An 18048-nucleotide genomic window follows, 5' to 3' on the forward strand; every position below is an offset into this window, starting at 1 on the left:
ACCAAATAATGTGTCTTGGTTCATCTATCTATGTGGGCAGCATGCAGGTACAGGAACAACATTGAAATGCTCTTCTACTAGAAGGCAACAGGTAGTGAATGAAGGTGGATCTACCAGCTGCTCCTCAGGAGGTCCCCATTCTGGAAAATAGAGCTATTTCAGCTCTGCTCCGTTTCTTCACAACATACCTATGCGAGCTTTAGGACTGGAAAAAAAAAGACATAAAAAGAGACTCAGAGCAGTTGAAGGAGATCTTTGTGTGTCTCTGCTCAGTTCCTGCGAGAATATTGGCTTCGTGTTCAATCAAACAGGGCCAGATTTCACACGGAGGAAGTCAATTGAGATCACAGTTTCATTCGATTTCATAAAAAAACGTTTATTTGGTGCCGAGCCGTCCGAATTTCTTCATGTAAAATATGTGCCTTGGCTCAAAAAAGGTTTTTAGAGCATACGCCACTGTCTCCTCCAACTTTCCTTTCTTTCTGGCTGATTTCCTTCTGGTATTCTATCTCTTTTCTCCACCCATTCTAACCTGTTTAAACTCACATCTTGACATCTTTTCTGGACTGTTGACCATAAGTGTTATATTTATTTGAATTATTAATTTGAATTAATGCAGAGCAATTTTGCACCAACAATTTGCACAATTTTGCACAGCAATATATATAAATGTATGTATGTATGTATATATGCATAATTATTTATATATGTATATATTTATATAATATATAAATATATATAATATTTATATATGTATAATTATTTATACTTCACATATATATTATTCTCTTTTTTATGTCTATCTTTTTTTTTTTTTTTTTTTTCTTTTACATTTTATTCTTGATGTTCACATGGTCACAACTTTTATGCAGCTACCTCATGTGCCCCCCGTTTGCCCCTCTGGAGACAAATAGAGTTTTTCTGATTGTGTGATTTGGGTTGATTGATTGTGTCAATCTTTTGCTCGCTCTAAGCGATCTCAGGCAAAACTGTTCTCAGTTCTACTACCTCAGTGGTGGAACAAACTTCCGGAAGCAACAAGACTAGCATCATCTCTCTCAACCTTCAAGAAACAGGTAAAAACTTTTCTCTTTCAGGACTATTTACTGCGCTGATGCGTGAGCCGCCCCGGATCAGGTTGGGCACCAAGCTAGGCTATGCAGTGTGTGTGTGTACGTTTGTGTATGTCTTTGTCAAAAAAAATTAAATAAAAAAAATAAACCCAAGCTTACTGTTCTGTATATTCCATGTGCATATTGTATTTGCAAGTGTTATTTTCAGTCCCTATGTCCTCTATTGTAAGTCGCTTTGGATAAAAGCGTCTGCCAAATGTAATGTAATGTAATGTAAAGTAATGTAATGTCCACTTTCTTGATCTCGGCTCCCTTTATCCTCACCGTTCCACCTGGGTTCCTCTCATTCTCGTTCCCGTCCTCCGGCGTTTCCTTGTTTTTCCCGGCGCGGCGTCCCGACTCGGCTCTGAGAGGCATCTGGTCAGAATCTGCTTCGTCGATGACGTCAATCTCTGCTTTATCAGCGAGGCCTTCGTGTCACCACGCACAAGACGACCTTTGGGCGGACGATCGCCAGCTGAGAGGAGATGGAAAGAGAGACTTGAGCCTCATCTGTTATCCGGTTTTAAAAGTCTCACATTTGCCAGAGGGAGTTTCAAGACCGAGACCCTCGGGAAGGGGAGAAACAGAACATAAATCGGGGGAATGCGTTTTGAAAAATACCTGAACGCGCGCAAACGCCGCCGTCTCTCGGCTCGGGACGCCGCTTTTCTGCGGCATCTGTTTCCCGTCTGGCTCCGACAGACCTCTCAGATCCGCCTCTCCACCCTCGTCGTTTTATTCCCCCGCCAAGAGAGGAGCAACGGATCGATCGGCGCCGGTTAATCCGCGTTGACCCGAGAGCAGCTGCGGAAAACATTTCGGTTTGTTTTCGCAGGAAACATCCAGGCGTGATGTTTCTACGTAAAGGCCTGTGAAGTATAAGGATTTAATTAACCAATGACGGCCGGGATCTCGGTACCTCCGAGACCCTCCGCCTCGTCTCGCTATTTCGGGTCAAATGTGCGCCGATGACGCCGCCGGATCTTTTCGGAATCCTTTCCGGGGCTGTCCTGTGCGTCTCCGTCCCGGCGGGAACAAAAACATGACGTGACTTGGAATAATTTCACAGATTTTCGTGCTCTGACCAGAAGTCAGCCGTGAGATCGCCTTTGCAGGTGGCAAAAGGTGTAGAAATAATAATGACCAAAAAATGGGTGGACTTTTGCAAAGAAGCGCATTCAGATTCGTCTGTTCAAACTCAAGGTCACCGAGTAAAACATGTTATTTATTAACGGTTAAATTGCATTTTTTACGGTTAAATTTACAGTTAAATGATAAAAACCAGTGCTTCGTGTCACTTGAAGCATCCAAAGATTCTCTTCCATGGGAAGGCATGAAAAGGATGGATAATTATAATTCATGAGAATATAATTCTCTTTGCAGATTTATCTAAATTACTTGTAAGAGTGTGATTATAAGTCGATCGTGACTACAGACGTGCAAAGTGTGTTTTTATATATTTGTCAAGTAAAATACTTGATTATCCGGTGATTTTGTTCAGGTTTTACAAGATGTTTTTTTTTATACTGTATGTTTACATGTTATATACTTATATTAAAGGGTATTTGCCTAAAAAATAATTTAACCTTATTTTTTTAATCCCTAAATAACAGAATCATCAAAATCATCTCATATAACTACGATTACTTATTACTTCTTTACAAATTATCATTGTTGTTTTTCTTGAGTGAAACAAATGACACAAAGTATGAAGACTTGGTTGAGTTTCCTGGTCGGTAGGGTTTTTTTGGTATTTTAGTTATTTTATTGAATACAGAGTCATTATTATTATTATTATTATTATTATTATTATCATTATTAGTATTATTATTATTATTATTTTTATTACTATTATTATTATTATTATTATCATCATCATTATCATTATTATCATCATCTGTGCTATTTGAAATTATTTTATTCGTACAATTATTTTTGTATTACACATTTTTTGGCCTCCTGGGTACATTTAAATTTTATTTTTAAAAATAAGACAGATTTCAAGCTGTTTTGTGTGTTTGAGAGGCGGCGATGAACGGCTGCCAGCAGCACACTGCTACCACCTGCTGGTGAAACAAAAGCCTGCGTGAATCCCTACAAGGTGGAACCCAACTTAATTACAATTTTTTTAATTGGGAATTGCTTTGTTGCGCAAGGTTTCCCTTCATTCGTTTTTCTAAAAAGGAACACACTTGAAGAATATTAGGAAACAATAAAGATCGCGTTTTGCTAAAACTGCTCGGCAGAGGCTTTGGACATCAGATGTTTTCTCGTGTTCTTCTCGGGCCTAAAGAGAATCAAGTAGCACTTTGGTGCAAATATACATCCCAAGAGTCCATAGCTGGAGGCCAGGATGGCAAACACCTCTGTGACGGTGGAGTATTTTCCCGGCGAGCTGACGTAGGCGGGGACGAACGCCGCCCACACCGCGCAGAAAATCAGCATGCTGAAAGTGATGAGCCTGGCCTCGTTGAAGTTGTCGGGGAGTTTCCTGGCCAGGAAGGCCAGCAGGAGGCAGAGGCCGGCCAGCAGGCCGATGTAGCCCAGGACCAGGCCGAACGCTACGTGCGAACCCGGGTCGCACATGAGAATGACGTTGGCGCCCTCGCGGGGCACCAGCTTCCGCGGGGCGGGAGGAGCAACCACCAGCCACGCCGTGCAGATGATCACCTGTTCCAAGAGAGCAGTTCGGGAAAGGTTAAAAGCGTCGCTACGTGCTACCCCGACGTGCTCGTGTCGTCGTCGTCGTCGTCCCACACCTGAACGAGCGTGCACAGAGAAATGATGGCTTTTTGCTGCGCGGGTCCGAACCACCTCATGACGTTTTGGCCGGGAAGCGACGACTTAAAGGCCACGAGCACGACGATGGTTTTCCCCAAAATGCAGGAGATACAAAGGACGAAGGTGACGCCGAAGGCCGTGTGTCGCAGCATGCAGGACCACCGGGACGGCCGGACGATGAAGGTCAGAGAGCACAAGAAGCACAGGGTCAGGGAGAAAAGCAGCAGGAAGCTCAGCTCGGAGTTGTTGGCCCTGACGATCGGGGTCGTGCGGCGAGAAGAGAAAACGAAAACCACCGCGCCGGTGCAGAAGGAGCCGAAGAGGGAGATGGCCATCAGGGTGACGCCCATGGTGTCGCTAAAGGAGAGGAACTCCACGTGCTTGGGGACGCAGGAGGTCCTCTCTGCATTGGACCAGAACTCCGGTAAGCAGCGCACGCACTCTACGGCATCTGGATGGAAAAGACGAGTAAGGCTTTAGCCGCGCAAACCGGGAACTCTTAGAAGGAAGCGTTTCGTTAATCGGAAATCGGGCGCTTGTTCCTCACTGGTCTGATTGCTAATCTCCCCCGCTGTACACACCACACAATCATGGCAGCAGATAGGGAAGTCAGGTCTGATTGCCTTCCGCGTGCCCGCGGGACACGTGGCGCTGCATACCGACAAGGGTACCTATGCCGCGAAGGACAAAGAGTCTACGATGGGTCCACAGCCGTCTCATAAAGGAACAGAATAACCCCATTGCCATCCCGTCCCGTCCCGTCCCGTACTTGGCTCTCGTCGCCGTTCCACACGATATATTCTTCCCGGATCTGGAGGTTCGGCTTTCCGGAAGAGGTGGCGCCGTCGAACTTGCCCACGGTGACAAACTCCATGTTCCCGCCGGGGCTCAGCTGCCAGTTGACCAAGTCGTACGTCGCCGCCGGGTCGCCGTTCTCGTCAAACTTTACCTCGTCGTCGAAAGAGTCCAGGAACCTCACCTTTTTAATGTAATGCAGAAGCTGTAGAAAGAGGGTTTAGAGATCATATCCTTCAGACCAGCGATGTGCAGTCGGGTGAGGCGGGAGAGGCCGTGCCTCACTTGCCAATCTTGGAAAGAAAAAAATGTCAATTGAAAATTGTTATATTTATATTTGCACTAAAAAAGGTATTTTCCTTTTAACTTCACCAGTTTTAGATCGTTTTGTTTTTTCTTACAACTTTCACATGTTCAGATACTGAGAAGAGACGTTTGGTGAGGCTGCCGATTGTTGAGCCTCAACGTAGATTACACAATGACGGCTGACTGCTGGCGTGTTCTGCACTAAGACTGTATTGCTGTCTCTCGGTATGTCGCTTTTAAAATGTTGAAACACTTTTGCTTTTATATAAACTACATTTCCAGTGTGTCAACCACTGTATGTATGTCGCTAGTTTCGCTGTTATGCTGAGCGATCATAAAACAGCCGCCAAGAACCACTAAGTGAGGCAGGCATTTCTGCTGCCTCACGCTAGGGGGCGCTCGTGACTCCGGGGATTCTTCTCAGCTGCAGAATACAGCAACAGCAAGCTTGAGTCAGCAAGTCAAGTGCAGCCATCCATTGATTCTTGACATACCCAAACTACCCAACAAGTCAAAGTAACTTTTTTTTAAACTAAATGTGCTTTTTGGGGTGCTACAGTTTGCATGTGTGAAGAAAGCTGACATGACATTTTAAAAAAACGCTAACTGCTGCCAATCAGATGTTAAATACGCTGTAGCTGCAGGGTCGATATGTCTGTAAATCTGATAGTGAAGCTCACCGCACGTCACTGCCTCGGACGATTCATCGAAACAAAAGGTCATAAAAAAGCACCTGCTCGGGTCGCACTCTGTTTACATCCGGACACGCCGACGCAGGAGACGCCTCTTTCCCTTTATGGCAGTCTCGCATATCCCGGAGCGCGTGGCCGACGGCGTACACGGCCTTGTAGACGTTATAGGAGATCCTCAGCTGCGACACGTCCGAGTAGATATTGGACACGTTCCTCAGGTCTTCCTTCCCGGTGCAGGACGGTTTGGCCCCCGACTCGTCCCGAGCGCCCAGGCTGCACTGGAACATCTCCTCCCAGAAGGGGATCAGGAATCGATCGCCGGAGGCCTCAGGCGGGCGCAGGCGGAGCAGGAAGTCCTGCAAGCCTGGGATGCGCGCTCGCCGGATGGCGAAGCCCATGGATCCCCGAAGGATTCTGCGGTACTTCTCCGGGACGGCGAGCACAGCAGCTGTACTCCAAGCCTCGCTGGCCAGCCACTGAACTCCAACGAGACCCTCCCTGAAGTGAAAACGACTGGATTTGAAAGCGTGGATGAGCGAAAAGCACGTTTGCGCAAATCAAGCAGATACGTGTCGTGCCTGAGGGCTCCGTCGAACAAAGCGGTGGCATCCTGTTCCACCGCGAACACCAGCACCACCTTCGCCCCGGAGGTGCGGATCTTGGAGATGATGGAGGAAACTGCAGACCGCGCTCGGTTCTTCGGGATGATTTCGTGGAGGGCGACGCAAGCGCCCGTCTCTCTGATCTGCCGGGCAAACAAGTGGATTACAAGCGAGAAATATGGAGTTATAGAAAAGGCATTTGGCCAGAATAAAAGGAAAGGTGTACAAGACAGTGGTGAGACCAGCGATGATGTTTGGACTAGAAACTGTTCCAATGACCAAAAGACAGCAGGCAGAACTAGAGGTTGCAGAGATGAAGATGTTGAGGTTCTCTTTGGGAGTGACCAGGATGGAGAGGATCAGGAATGAGTCTATCAGAGGGACGGCACATGTCCGATGTTTTGGAGAGAAGGTCAGAGAAGCCAGACTGAGATGGTTCGGTCATGTACAGAGAAGAGATAGTGAATATATTGGCAGACGGATGCTGGAATTGGAGCTGCCAGGCAAGAGGTCTCGAGGAAGACCAAAGAGAAGATTTATGGACGTAGTGAGAGAGGATATGAAGGTAGTTGGTGTGAGAGAGGAAGATCCAGAGAATAGGGTTAGATGGAGAAAGTTGACTCGCTGTGGCGACACCTGACGGGAAAAGCCGAAAGAAGAAGAGGAAGAAGAAAAGGCATTTGTAGGTTATTTACCTGCTTGGTGAAGATGCTGGCGCCGCCGCGGCCGTAAGCATCATCCCCCGCAATCACGCCCACCCACGTCCAACCAAAGTGTTTCACAAGCTGCACAAGAGCATCGACCTAAAAGACGAGCGTGAGAAAAAAAATTACAAACACACACACACACACACATTGTGCATTTAAGCTGGTCCTCTCACCTGGAAAGAATCACTTGGCATCGTCCGTAAGAAGGCAGGAAACTCCTTCTTGTCACTGAGACATGCACAGCTGGAAAAATAACTGACCTGATAGAAACAAAGGGACGATCGGGGTCTCCATTGCTGTGGAGACCCTTCAGGGTCTTCTCTCACACCAACTCACTTCCTTTCCCCTTTCACTCCATCCGTCAATCTTCTCTTTGGTCTTCCACTAGATCTCCAATTCCAGCACCCATCTACCAATATTCCCTATCCCCCCTTTGTCCATGACCCAACCATCTCAGTCTGGCTTCTCTGACCTTCTCTCCAAAACATCTAACGTTCCTCTGATGGTGGACTCATTCCTGATCCTCTCCATCCTGGTCGCTCCCAAAGAGAACCTCAGCATCTTCATCTCTGCGACCTCCAGCTCTGCCTCCTGTCTTTTCTTCCATGCCACCTTCTCCAAACCAAATAGCATCTCTGGTTTCATCACTGTCTTGTCCACCTTTCCTGTCCTTCTGGCTGATACCCTTGTATCACCCCTGACCCTTTTCTCCAGCCGTTCCAAACAGCTTGAACCTGTTTCTTCACCTCTTCTCCAGTCTCCTATGCTCTGGAGGAGGTTAGAGCGGTCATCCATGTCCTGGTTGCTCTGGTTCGACTCCCAATTCCTCCCTCGAGGTGTTGCTGTGCAAGACACTGAACCCACAACTGCTCCCCTGGCGCTGCTCCTCAGCTGCCTTCTGCTGATGGTTTATCCATGATGGGTTAAATTAAGTGGACAATTTTTGCTGACCTTGCGCTCTATCCATAATTGTTTGTGACAATAAAAGTATATCTTCTGGACTGTTCACCCTAAGTACTTGAAATCCTCCAACTTCTTGATCTCCACTACCTGTATCCTCACCGTTCCACCCGAGCTCTTCTCGTTCACACACATATATTCTTTCTTGCTGTGACTAACTTTTGTTCCTCTCCTTTCCAGAGCATACCTCCACCTCTCTAGATGTTCCTCCACCTGTTCCCTGCTCTCGCTACAGATCACCATGTCATCTGCAAACATCTCGGTCCATGGAGATTCCTGTCTCGCCTCATCTGTCAGCCTGTCCATCACCACTGCAAACAAGGAGGGGCTCAGAGCTGATCCCTCACCTGGTTCCACCTTGAACTTCTCCTCACCGTTGTCTCACAGCAAGCATACATGTCCTGCTCCAGTCTAACAGACTTCCTTGCCACTCACACGATTTGCACGAATCAGATGTTTTATAAGAGAAGAATGACGTCTTACCTGTGGAATGTTGAAGACTCCGAAGAAGCGAGCCACCACCAACGACTGGGTGGAGCCTCCGTCCCCTATCACTACAGGGACGTTCCCACGACAACCGCCATCGCCCTCCTCCTCCTCCTCCCTTGCCATCAGTTCCACTGCAGCGGTGAGGGCCTGGTGAGGAGAGCTGCAGGAGTCACAGATCCGGTACCCAAGTGAGACGTTTGGAAGGAGCACGCCTTCTCTGTTGATCTGCTCGATGGCAAAGATCATGGTCTGCATCCAACGGAACGTCCGGAAGTTCAACCTGGAGGAGAAGACGGGCTTTGGCTTCAGGCGCTTGGGAAACGATCGGTCTATCACATCCGATCGGCCCTTCCTACATCACCTGGTGCATTTTGTGGCCGAAGGCATGGAGGTGAAACGCAGACCCGGCTCCGCCACGTTATCGTGGAGGGAGAAGAGCCCTCCCAAGATGATATCACCTTTCTTCTCCAGCACCGGCAGGGACATGGAGCTGGGGATCACTTTGCAGGACCCAATGTCCTGGAGAGAATCGTGAGGAAAAATCACAAACGGCAGTAAAAACAAAAGCGTGACCTCGGTCCTTTTCCGGGGAAATCCGCCCTCCGCCGCGTTCCTCCAAACAGGAGGCATCCCTAACGTCGCCCCAGACAGCGGATATCGGTTTCGGTCGACGTCGGCCTCATCGGTTCAGATGATCAACCTGTGAACAAAGTAAACAAGAAACAGATCCCGTCCAGTAATAGTTCAGGCCCCGCGTTCCCAACTGTCAAATAGAACAGTCGGTCTGCGGTGTGTGTTTATATACAAGCCGCGGGCCTCTTTGCTGAAATTGAACTAATTTCCCTCGAGCGGCTGATCAATGGGACGAGCAGGACAGCCGGGAACAACAACAACAAGGAAATCCAATAAGCGCTTTCACAAGGATGGAGAAAGATGATTGATCTCATGGCTGAGTAGGCCCAACTCATCCTGCAGTGATGGGAAGAGACAGGTGGCACACACACACACACACACACACTTTCCGACACATTGGTCTAACCATGCATGACACGGACTTGCATGGCTGTTGCGTGGAAATAAATGTATTTATTTTATATGGCATTTCTACTTGCCTGTAGCTTTAAGGTGTTTTTCTTTTTCTTTTTTCCCCTCCCGTCCTCAGAGGTCGGGTTAAATAGGATTAATATTGTGGAAATAATTAGCCACTCGGGTGTTTTGTACCCGTCATTATCAGGAAGAAAACCCTTCAGGCTGCAAAATACCGGTCCGAATGGAAGTGGAAGGGGGTTTTTTCAGGGGTTGTTTGTTGCGCCACCGCGGGTCATTCAGGTATTCATTGTCTCTGAACCCTGTCCCGGTGTGACGCAGACCGAGGCGCTGAAAGGGAGAACGCTAAGTATTATGGTCCTGTAATATCCTCTCGCTCACAACACCTTCTGCCAGGCTTTTATTCTCCCTTCTGAAAAGCTGATTGGACAAAAAAAACACTAATAAGATGAAATTATACGAAGCAGATATGTGAGTCCTGATAACCGAGGTGATTGTTTGTCCCGCTGCTATTAGGCGCTAACGGTACGGATGGAAGACGGGAAGAAAAAGCAGCCATTAATGAGGAAGAAGGTCCACGGTTGGGGAGGCCCGGGTTCTCCAGGTTCCTCCCAGAGTCCAGAGGTTCATCGGAAGCCTCCGGCTCCACCGCGTCCATCTGGATGAACGTGTGCATTCACCACTCTGATAGGAAGTCTTCTCTTTTTTATTAAGATTTTAGTTTTATCCTGCGCAGCAGATCTGGTGTGGGCGCCCTTGATGCGATCCAGCCAAGACAGTTTGAGATGAGATAAACTTTACTGATTCCCAAATTCATTTGTCACAGCAGCGTAACAATTAGAGTAGGGGAGGGCAAACTTTTCGGCTCAGGGGCCACATTGACTTTTTAAATTTGACAAATGGGCCGGGTCAGCACAAGATACGATACTTGTAAAAAAAATTTTTTTTTTTTAAATGCATTTGCTAACAGTACATATCGGATTTATCTGACATTTGTCAAGCATTTGCTTTGAAAATAAAACCTGCTTGGTTTTGAAACCTCTGACGTTTGCTTGCATTTCATGCTGAAAGTGTTTTTTCCCTTGTAGCTTCACCTCCAGCTCATTCATGTATCAGAATGTCCACAGGAATGGCTAAATCACAAAGCCAATCTGCGTCATCCCGCTCAAGAAAATTATCAAGTGTTCTGAAGCAGCTCCAAAAAGAAAATAACCTCCTGTTTGAGCTGCCATATTCATCGACCCAATCTTTCACATCAAGTATGAATTCAGTACCAATCCTTGGCGGGCCAGATTAAAAAGACCAACGGGCCGGATGTGGCCCGCGGGCCGTAGTTTGCCCACCCCTGAATCAGAGCGTCAATAAATATGAATTTAGATATAAATAGAGAGACAATTTTGGTTGCGGTTCAGTTCGGTTTCGGTCATCTTCAGAGGGATTTTGATGTGACAATATCTGGTGGAGGTATTATTTGGTGTTGGTTGGCCTTTAAGATATTGACCGCGGGTCCCCAGGTCATTTCCACGAAGAGTGAGATTATTGATTTTGCCAAATTGCTAGTACTGGTCAGGTATCTGCCACTGCGTTATTACACCTGACAGCATATATTGGAGGTCACCGTACCTTTCATGCACCCAGAATGCTAATGATGGACAAAGAAATGAGGATTTTATTTAATCTTCCAAAGGGGACTTTTGCAAAACAACCCAAGGTCACGATTCAAATCAGAGAATTGTGAAAACCAGGGGATTATCCATCATATTAAAGCATTTATTTTTATTTTGGACGTGGTGAAATCACCCAGTTTCGAGCATGAAGTTAAAAGTAGCGTCATTCCGAAGAGCACGCCGTCGAAAGCAGAGCTTTAGGACGGGCCATCAAGTGAGTCCTTTACACAAGTTTGGAACGGGCAGGTCAACCGAGAACGGCTCCATTTTCGGATTCGACCCGTCACCGAGGCGTGATCATGACACCGGTGTCCTGCTGGGGAGGGATGGGAGGGTTCTCTGGCCTTCTGCTTGGCTGATGTTCCCATGCCGAAAGGACTTGTTGACTCAGATCCTTTCAATCCTTCCTCCTTCAGAACCTCCTCCTCCCAGATACTTTCGAACCCGCCGGAGCGACCCGAACATTTGCGGAGGCGAAACCTCGCCGGCCCCGTGGGGAGAGCAGCAGAGCGGAAACCAAAAGCTTTTTAGGAGACACAGGTCCAAAGGACAGCAGCTTCTGGACTTTCCTTCCTGAAGGTTTTGTCTAATTTTGGTATTTATACCCATCATCCACTGATCTGCTGCATACGCTTCAGATTTTGTAGTGGATTAGGCACGGTTATTCCGTCATTGGGGGTCTGGGTGGCCTATCCAGGCTGTCATTGGGCGAAAGATGGGGTTCACCCTGGACCGATCGATGACGGGGACGCAAAGACAGTCATGCAACCATTCGCTTTCTTCTTCGCACGCCGTATCGAGACGCCCAGCGGCACCTCGGCCTACGAGTTCAATTCGTTCTTTGACTCCATTCGTGAATTTTTCCCATTGACACGAATGTAAATCCCGGCGATCCGTCTGCCGGCCCCAAAAAGCCTCATCGGCCAATTTTGGCTCATCTCGGGATCGTGTAGATCAGGGGTGTCCAAACGTTTGGTAAAGAGCCATATTTGGCGCCGGTGCCGACCCTCCGGCCTGACCGTCATTGCGTTCAACGCAAATGAACTATTTCATGAAATTCTTTATAACAAATGGCAAACTTTTCATGTTTTTGCCAAAGTCAATTTTTACCAAAATCAATCATAAAATGAGGAAAAAGTCCCTGAAAAAAAAACTTTCAGAAAGATTAAACATATCAAGGTTATTTACTATTAAATGCTCACTATGAACTTCTGTGACCAAGAAAATCACTAACGGTGATTTTTTTCACAGGTACAAAACACTGAGGGCCGTCCTTTTATTACTTGTCATCAAAAAGGAGAAATGCAGTATTTTCATTGTTTCAATTTTAGGCTCAGATCAAAAATACAAAATAGAAAAACGGGCTGCCGGACCAAATTAGATTTTACAATTGATTTTATAGCAAAGGCTGTGGGCCGGTGTACATTGGAAGCCACATTTGGCCCGCAGGCCGGACTTTGGAGCAAACTTTTTTGCTCAGGGGCTGCATTGACTTTTGAAAATTTAAAAGACGGGCCAGGTCACCAAAAGATATAATACAAATTAAAAAAAAAAGCAAAACGCATTTGTTAACATCACATATCAGCCTCGTCTGACATTTGCTTTGATAATAAATCCAGCTTGGTTTTGAAGGCTCAAACAAACTGTTTTTTTTTTCCCTTGTAGCTTCACGTCCAGCTCATTCATGTGTCAGTATGTCCACAGTAAAGGCTAAATCAAAAAGTCAATCCGTGTCATTCAGCTCAGGAAAATTCTCAAGTAGCCTCAAAAATGAAATAAGTTCCCACATTCATTGATCCAATCATTCACATCAAGAATGAATTCTGCACCAATCTTTGGCGGGCCGGATTAAATAGACCAGCGGGCCGGATGTGGCCCGCGGGCCGTAGTTTGCCCACCCCTGGTCTAGATGGTTGACTTAGCCGATTCATTTCTTCCTACCACCACTATCGCTGTTTCACTTTCCTGGGTGGCATAACGAGGGCTAACTTTTCCCGAGAGGCCGGTTCGCGGGTCGATTCAAGCTCTGTTTGTGAGCCATTTTGTTCTGCTGTACAAGCACCTGGACAGCGTTGGGTCTTGCGTGGACTTTCTGCATGTGAAACACCGGAGTTGAACCTGTAACCTTGCTGTGAGGCTAAAGCGCTAACCGCTTCACACAAAACACCCACAATGTATACAACGGTATGCTGTGTGTGTAGATTTACCTTGAATAAACATCAGAAGTAAACTCAGAAGACCGACTAAATCTCCAAAAATAGTTTTTCAGCTGTGGAAACAAGAAATGAGAAATAGTGAATTCACCTCCAGAGGTTGACATTTTTGCAGAAAGTAGTGGAATTGTTCATATTACTATAATATGTACGCGAATCCCCACAAGTGGTTCAAGTTTGATTCAGACCAAGCAGAAAGAAAAAAAAAACATCAATAAAAGACTTTTCACAAAACACGAAGAGAGTTATGAAGGGAATATTTGTCTAAAACCTCTGTTTGATCCCCCCCCACCACAGCTGCACCACAGAAATCCGACAGAGGAATTCTGCTATCTCATCATATCAACCGAGGCCTCTCCATGACACCACGTGAGTGTGTGTGTGTGTGTGTGTGTGTGTGTGTGCTGCACATTAAGAAAGCAAGGATACATGTATTTACATTTATACCATCATTTTGAACGTGTTTGTTCAAGAAACCTCCGCAGAGACTGAGATAAACATTTGATTTTGGACACCTCGTAATAAAACCTCTGTCTGACTTCATATAACCTTTCGGATCTTCAGCTGCAAATGCTTTATTATTTCTCTCCTGGGGATCGTGAACTCCCACAAAATTGCTATTCTTGTTGTTAATGTTACTGTTCAGCCTGTACGGCTAATATACTCCATCAAAGAAGTTATTCAATATTAATAAAGCTGTAAAATCTAACGGCCAGTCAGGCGATACGCAGCCCTCATTTCATTACTTATTCCAAGATAGTAATAAATCTCCAAATTAAAGTCCTTCCAATTAAAAGAAGTTGTTTATCGAGCCCGGCACTCTCGTGATCATGTTCCATCACGCAAACCCGTGTCAAAACAACACGTGTTGTTTTAATTCGATCATTCGGAAATTAATAAATAATAGATAAACACATCCATCGGGGCGCGACGCGTGCACTCGGGACCGAAAACTGTTATTGTATGTTTTCTGGAGGGGACGCGGCGTCATGGCGTCGCTCGGCACCCGGCGCCGCGTGGAGCCCCGGGGGGGCCGAGCCGGGACCGAGGGGCCGGACGGGCAAGCAAAGACAGGCAAGTGTTTCCGATAAGCGACGACATCTGGCCCCGAGGCCTGGAGGCTGCTCTGCCAGGTGTGCAGCTGCAAAATGACTTCATTTGTTGGAAATGTTTTTTTTTTTTTTTTAGAAAAAAATTAAAAAAAAAACAACAAGTTAATGAAACTGAATGGCTGAATAGTGTCCCATACCGACCTGGAAATCAAATTTAATTTGCAGTAATTTTACAAGAACAGGTCAAAACTGAATGCGTTATTGTAAACACATTGAGTTTTAGGTTAACAAGAATGGAAGGCACAAATTATTCCTTCCGATGGACAGTGGAAGGTAATGTTTATTTTAAAAGCATCCATTTGCATCACTTATTTCTGAAAAAATATGCACTGAGAAGATTAACGCGTTGTAATCGATTTCATTTGCATAGCCGTACGTCTCCCTGCACTCGAGCTCCAGGGCGAAAGGTCACTAATGTTACCTTTTAGCAAGCAGATTGTTAATGTTAGCTTTTTGCAAGTACACGTTAGTGATATTAGCTTTGTGGGAACATACCAGTTGGTAATGTTAGCTTTGTATGAGCACTCATTTCAGTAATGTTAGCTCACAGCTCACGCAGTTCAGTCATGCAACTTATTCAAGTGCGTAGGTTGGTAATGCTAGCTTTGTACAAGCACACAGGAAGGCAGTGATAGCTTTGTATGAGCACTCATGCTGGTAATGTTAGCTTTGCATGAGCACGCAAGTCTGTGACGCTAGCTTTGTATGAGCACACAAGCTGCTCATGTTAGCTTTGTGCGAGTGCGCACGCAGATCTGTTGTTAGCTCTGTACAAGCACGCCGGTCGGTAGTCCTAGCTTTGTAGGAGCATGTGGAACTGTAATGCTAACTTTGAATGAGCACACATGTTGCTCGTGTTAGCTTTGGGTAGGTCATGTCAGGTTTGTACAAGTGCGCGGGTCAGTAATGTTAGCTTTGTGCAAGCTAGCAGGTCAGTAATGTTGGCTTTATGTGAGCTAGCAGGTAAGTAATGTTAGCTTTATACGAGCTAGCAGGTCAGTAATGTTAGCTTTGTGCAGCATGCATGTCGGTAATGTTAGCTTTGTGTGAGGATTGCAGATCAGTAATGCTATCTTTGTGCAAGCTAGCAGGTAAGTAATGTAACTTTTGTGCGAGTTAGCAGGTCAGTAATGCTAGCTTTGTACGAGCATGCGGGTCGGCAGCGTTACCTGCGTGCAACCACGCAGGTTAGTAATGTTAGCTTTGTGCTAGCACTCAGGTCGGTAGTGCTAGTTCAGTCGACCACGCAGGTGCTCCCGCAAAAACCTGATTGGCTTTGCTTAATCCAGTGGAAATGAATAAATGAATCAAGAGCAAAATTAATCTGAGAAGTGTGCAGACTACGAATGGACGAACGAATGAACGAAAGCATGATATTGGCATTAAACAAATATTTGCAAAATAAAAAGTACAAATACCTGAATTGGCACCGTCCGGTGTGTTTTATCTCCGCTGAGTGTCTTTCCATTTCCTCTCCTCTCCCGGGAAAGGCTCGAGACGAGGTTTTATCGGGACTTACGTCGAAGTCGGGCCGACCGTCTCCGAGCCTCGCGGCCCCTCGGTCCGTCGTCTCTGCCGGTGGGTATTAAGACTTCCTGGAAGACGTGCCAAGCATTTGTATTTTCATGGTCAGTAAGTCATTATTATGGGCTGGAATCCTGCAACACATTGACACTTACTTTGCAGTAAACCCTCCACATCCAGAGGAACCGTCAGCCAGTTATCGCATTAATGAAGAACGACTCTGTAAACTTGGACAAATAAGCGTTGGGAACAACAAGACTCACACAACCTAAATACTATAAACTTTCTATTTGGGGTTAGCATTGCAATCATCAGCCTTTAATTTGAGTTCATTTTACAGGATAACATCTGCATTTCCTCATTCAGCAGCTTTTTAACGGAGTTGTGAAACCGTGCACGGACGAGGAAAGGTTACGTCACGGCAAACGTGAGGGACGAGAGGCGCAACGAGAGACGAATTATCGAGAGGAACGAAGATAATTATTTATGAGACCGTCGGACGACGGGTGAGAAATAGCCTGGGCTAACGCCGGCACGTTTACAGGAATGATTATTAACGTGGATTCTCCCTGCTAATTAAACCCATAAATAAATAAAAGAAAATGCAATTTTGAACTGTTGAAAAAGCGTCATTGCTTATTACCTCCGGTTTCACTGACGGGGGATGATAATTATTCATCGGGCGACTCGAGAAGCCACGGAAGGCTGCATTGCACCGAAACCCTGCTGGGTATATTATATTATATTTCCAAAAAAGCCTCTTGACTGTTTCGGAAAAACACTTTGCCTTTTAGCGAAAATATTCCATCTGTTAGCACGATTATTCACTCAGTCATCTGCACATCCACGTCTCAGCAGCTGCACTTTTTGCCAGTAGATGGCATCACAATCTATTTTTTTTGTCTATAATAAACAGCGCTTCTCTTGTCAAATTACAGTCATACATGCTTTAAATAATAATGTACAATATTACAAAGAAATGCTATCCACTTTATTTATCACATGCTATTGTACGGTTTTACTGAATGACTGTTTTTTGTACTGAACTCCACAGAAAAATGTGATGCAACTCCTTTTATCCTAATGCAATTATATATTCATACATGTCAGGTTTTTATGCTATAAAATAATTTTATTGCCTCAGTTCTTTATCCTCTATAGTTTAATGCAGGGGTTGGCAACCTTAGGACTGAAAGAGCCATTTGGACCCTTTTCTCCACCGTAAAGAAAACACCGAGAGCCACAAAACCCTTTTGAAATTTAAAACATTGATGAAAATTAACACGGCGTATAATATGATTTTTTTTTTTTTTTTTTGCTATGCTATGCTTTATGCTGTGTTTAAACAAAATGTATGTTGCATTTTCTTTTAAATCAATGAACAAATGCAGAGAAACTGAAATGACATTTCTGTGTGCAACAAAACATTTTGAATTCTGAAAAAAATAAGTTGGATTGAGGGTTACTTTTTAGCAAAATATTCAACGTCTATTTGAGCCCTTCTTGTATTTATAAGAAAAAAAAAAAAAAAAAAATCGAACCTAAATCGAACCTAAATGCTCAAAAAAAGCGTCCTCTTTCTGCATGCCGTCATCCTCGTTCTTGCGCGTGCGGTCGCTAATTAAAACCAAAAAAAATATCTGAACACGTTTTATCGAGATGTTACAAGATCGCCATAATCTTCCCATTCAAATGGCATCTTAAAAATGAACAAACTAAAATATAATATATTTTAATTAGATACTTAAATTATTTTCTCATTATTATAAATATGATGATAGATATGTTTGCAGATGACACTGTGATTTGTGGTGAGAGCAGAAAACAGGTGGAGGAACATCTAGAGAGGTGGAGGTATGCTCTGGAAAGGAGAGGAATGAAAGTTAGTCGCAGCAAGACAGAATATATGTGTGTGAATGAGAGGAACTCGGGTGGAGCGGTGAGGCTACAGGGAGTGGAGATCAAGAAGCTGGAGGATTTCAGGTACTCGGGGTCAACAGACCAGAGCAACGGAGAGGGTGGAAAAGAGGTGAAGAAA

General features: G+C 45.4%; 1 protein-coding gene and 1 long non-coding RNA gene across 2 annotated transcripts; both read right to left on the minus strand.

Moving 5' to 3' along the window:
- Nucleotides 1-72: 72 nt before the first annotated feature.
- On the minus strand, nucleotides 73-1956 carry LOC147224531 (uncharacterized). The gene is made up of 3 exons (XR_015107485.1): nucleotides 1737-1956; nucleotides 1398-1590; nucleotides 73-205 (listed from the first exon to the last, which is right to left on the minus strand). It is a non-coding gene; the product is annotated as an uncharacterized LOC147224531 (long non-coding RNA).
- A 1388-nt stretch (nucleotides 1957-3344) lies between these two features.
- On the minus strand, nucleotides 3345-8708 carry LOC147224532 (extracellular calcium-sensing receptor-like). The gene is made up of 9 exons (XM_086164268.1): nucleotides 8442-8708; nucleotides 7172-7258; nucleotides 6987-7094; nucleotides 6268-6434; nucleotides 5731-6187; nucleotides 4666-4896; nucleotides 4444-4567; nucleotides 3875-4347; nucleotides 3345-3785 (listed from the first exon to the last, which is right to left on the minus strand). Exons 1-9 carry the CDS (start codon nucleotides 8700-8702, stop codon nucleotides 3345-3347), a joined length of 2349 nt encoding a protein of 782 aa, XP_086020394.1. The 5' UTR covers nucleotides 8703-8708.
- Nucleotides 8709-18048: the final 9340 nt, after the last annotated feature.

Source organism: Fistularia commersonii, chromosome 18, assembly GCF_037954325.1.
Source record: "Fistularia commersonii isolate RoL2024-O1a breed Wild chromosome 18, RoL_Fcom_v1.0, whole genome shotgun sequence".
NCBI lineage: Eukaryota > Metazoa > Chordata > Actinopteri > Syngnathiformes > Fistulariidae > Fistularia > Fistularia commersonii.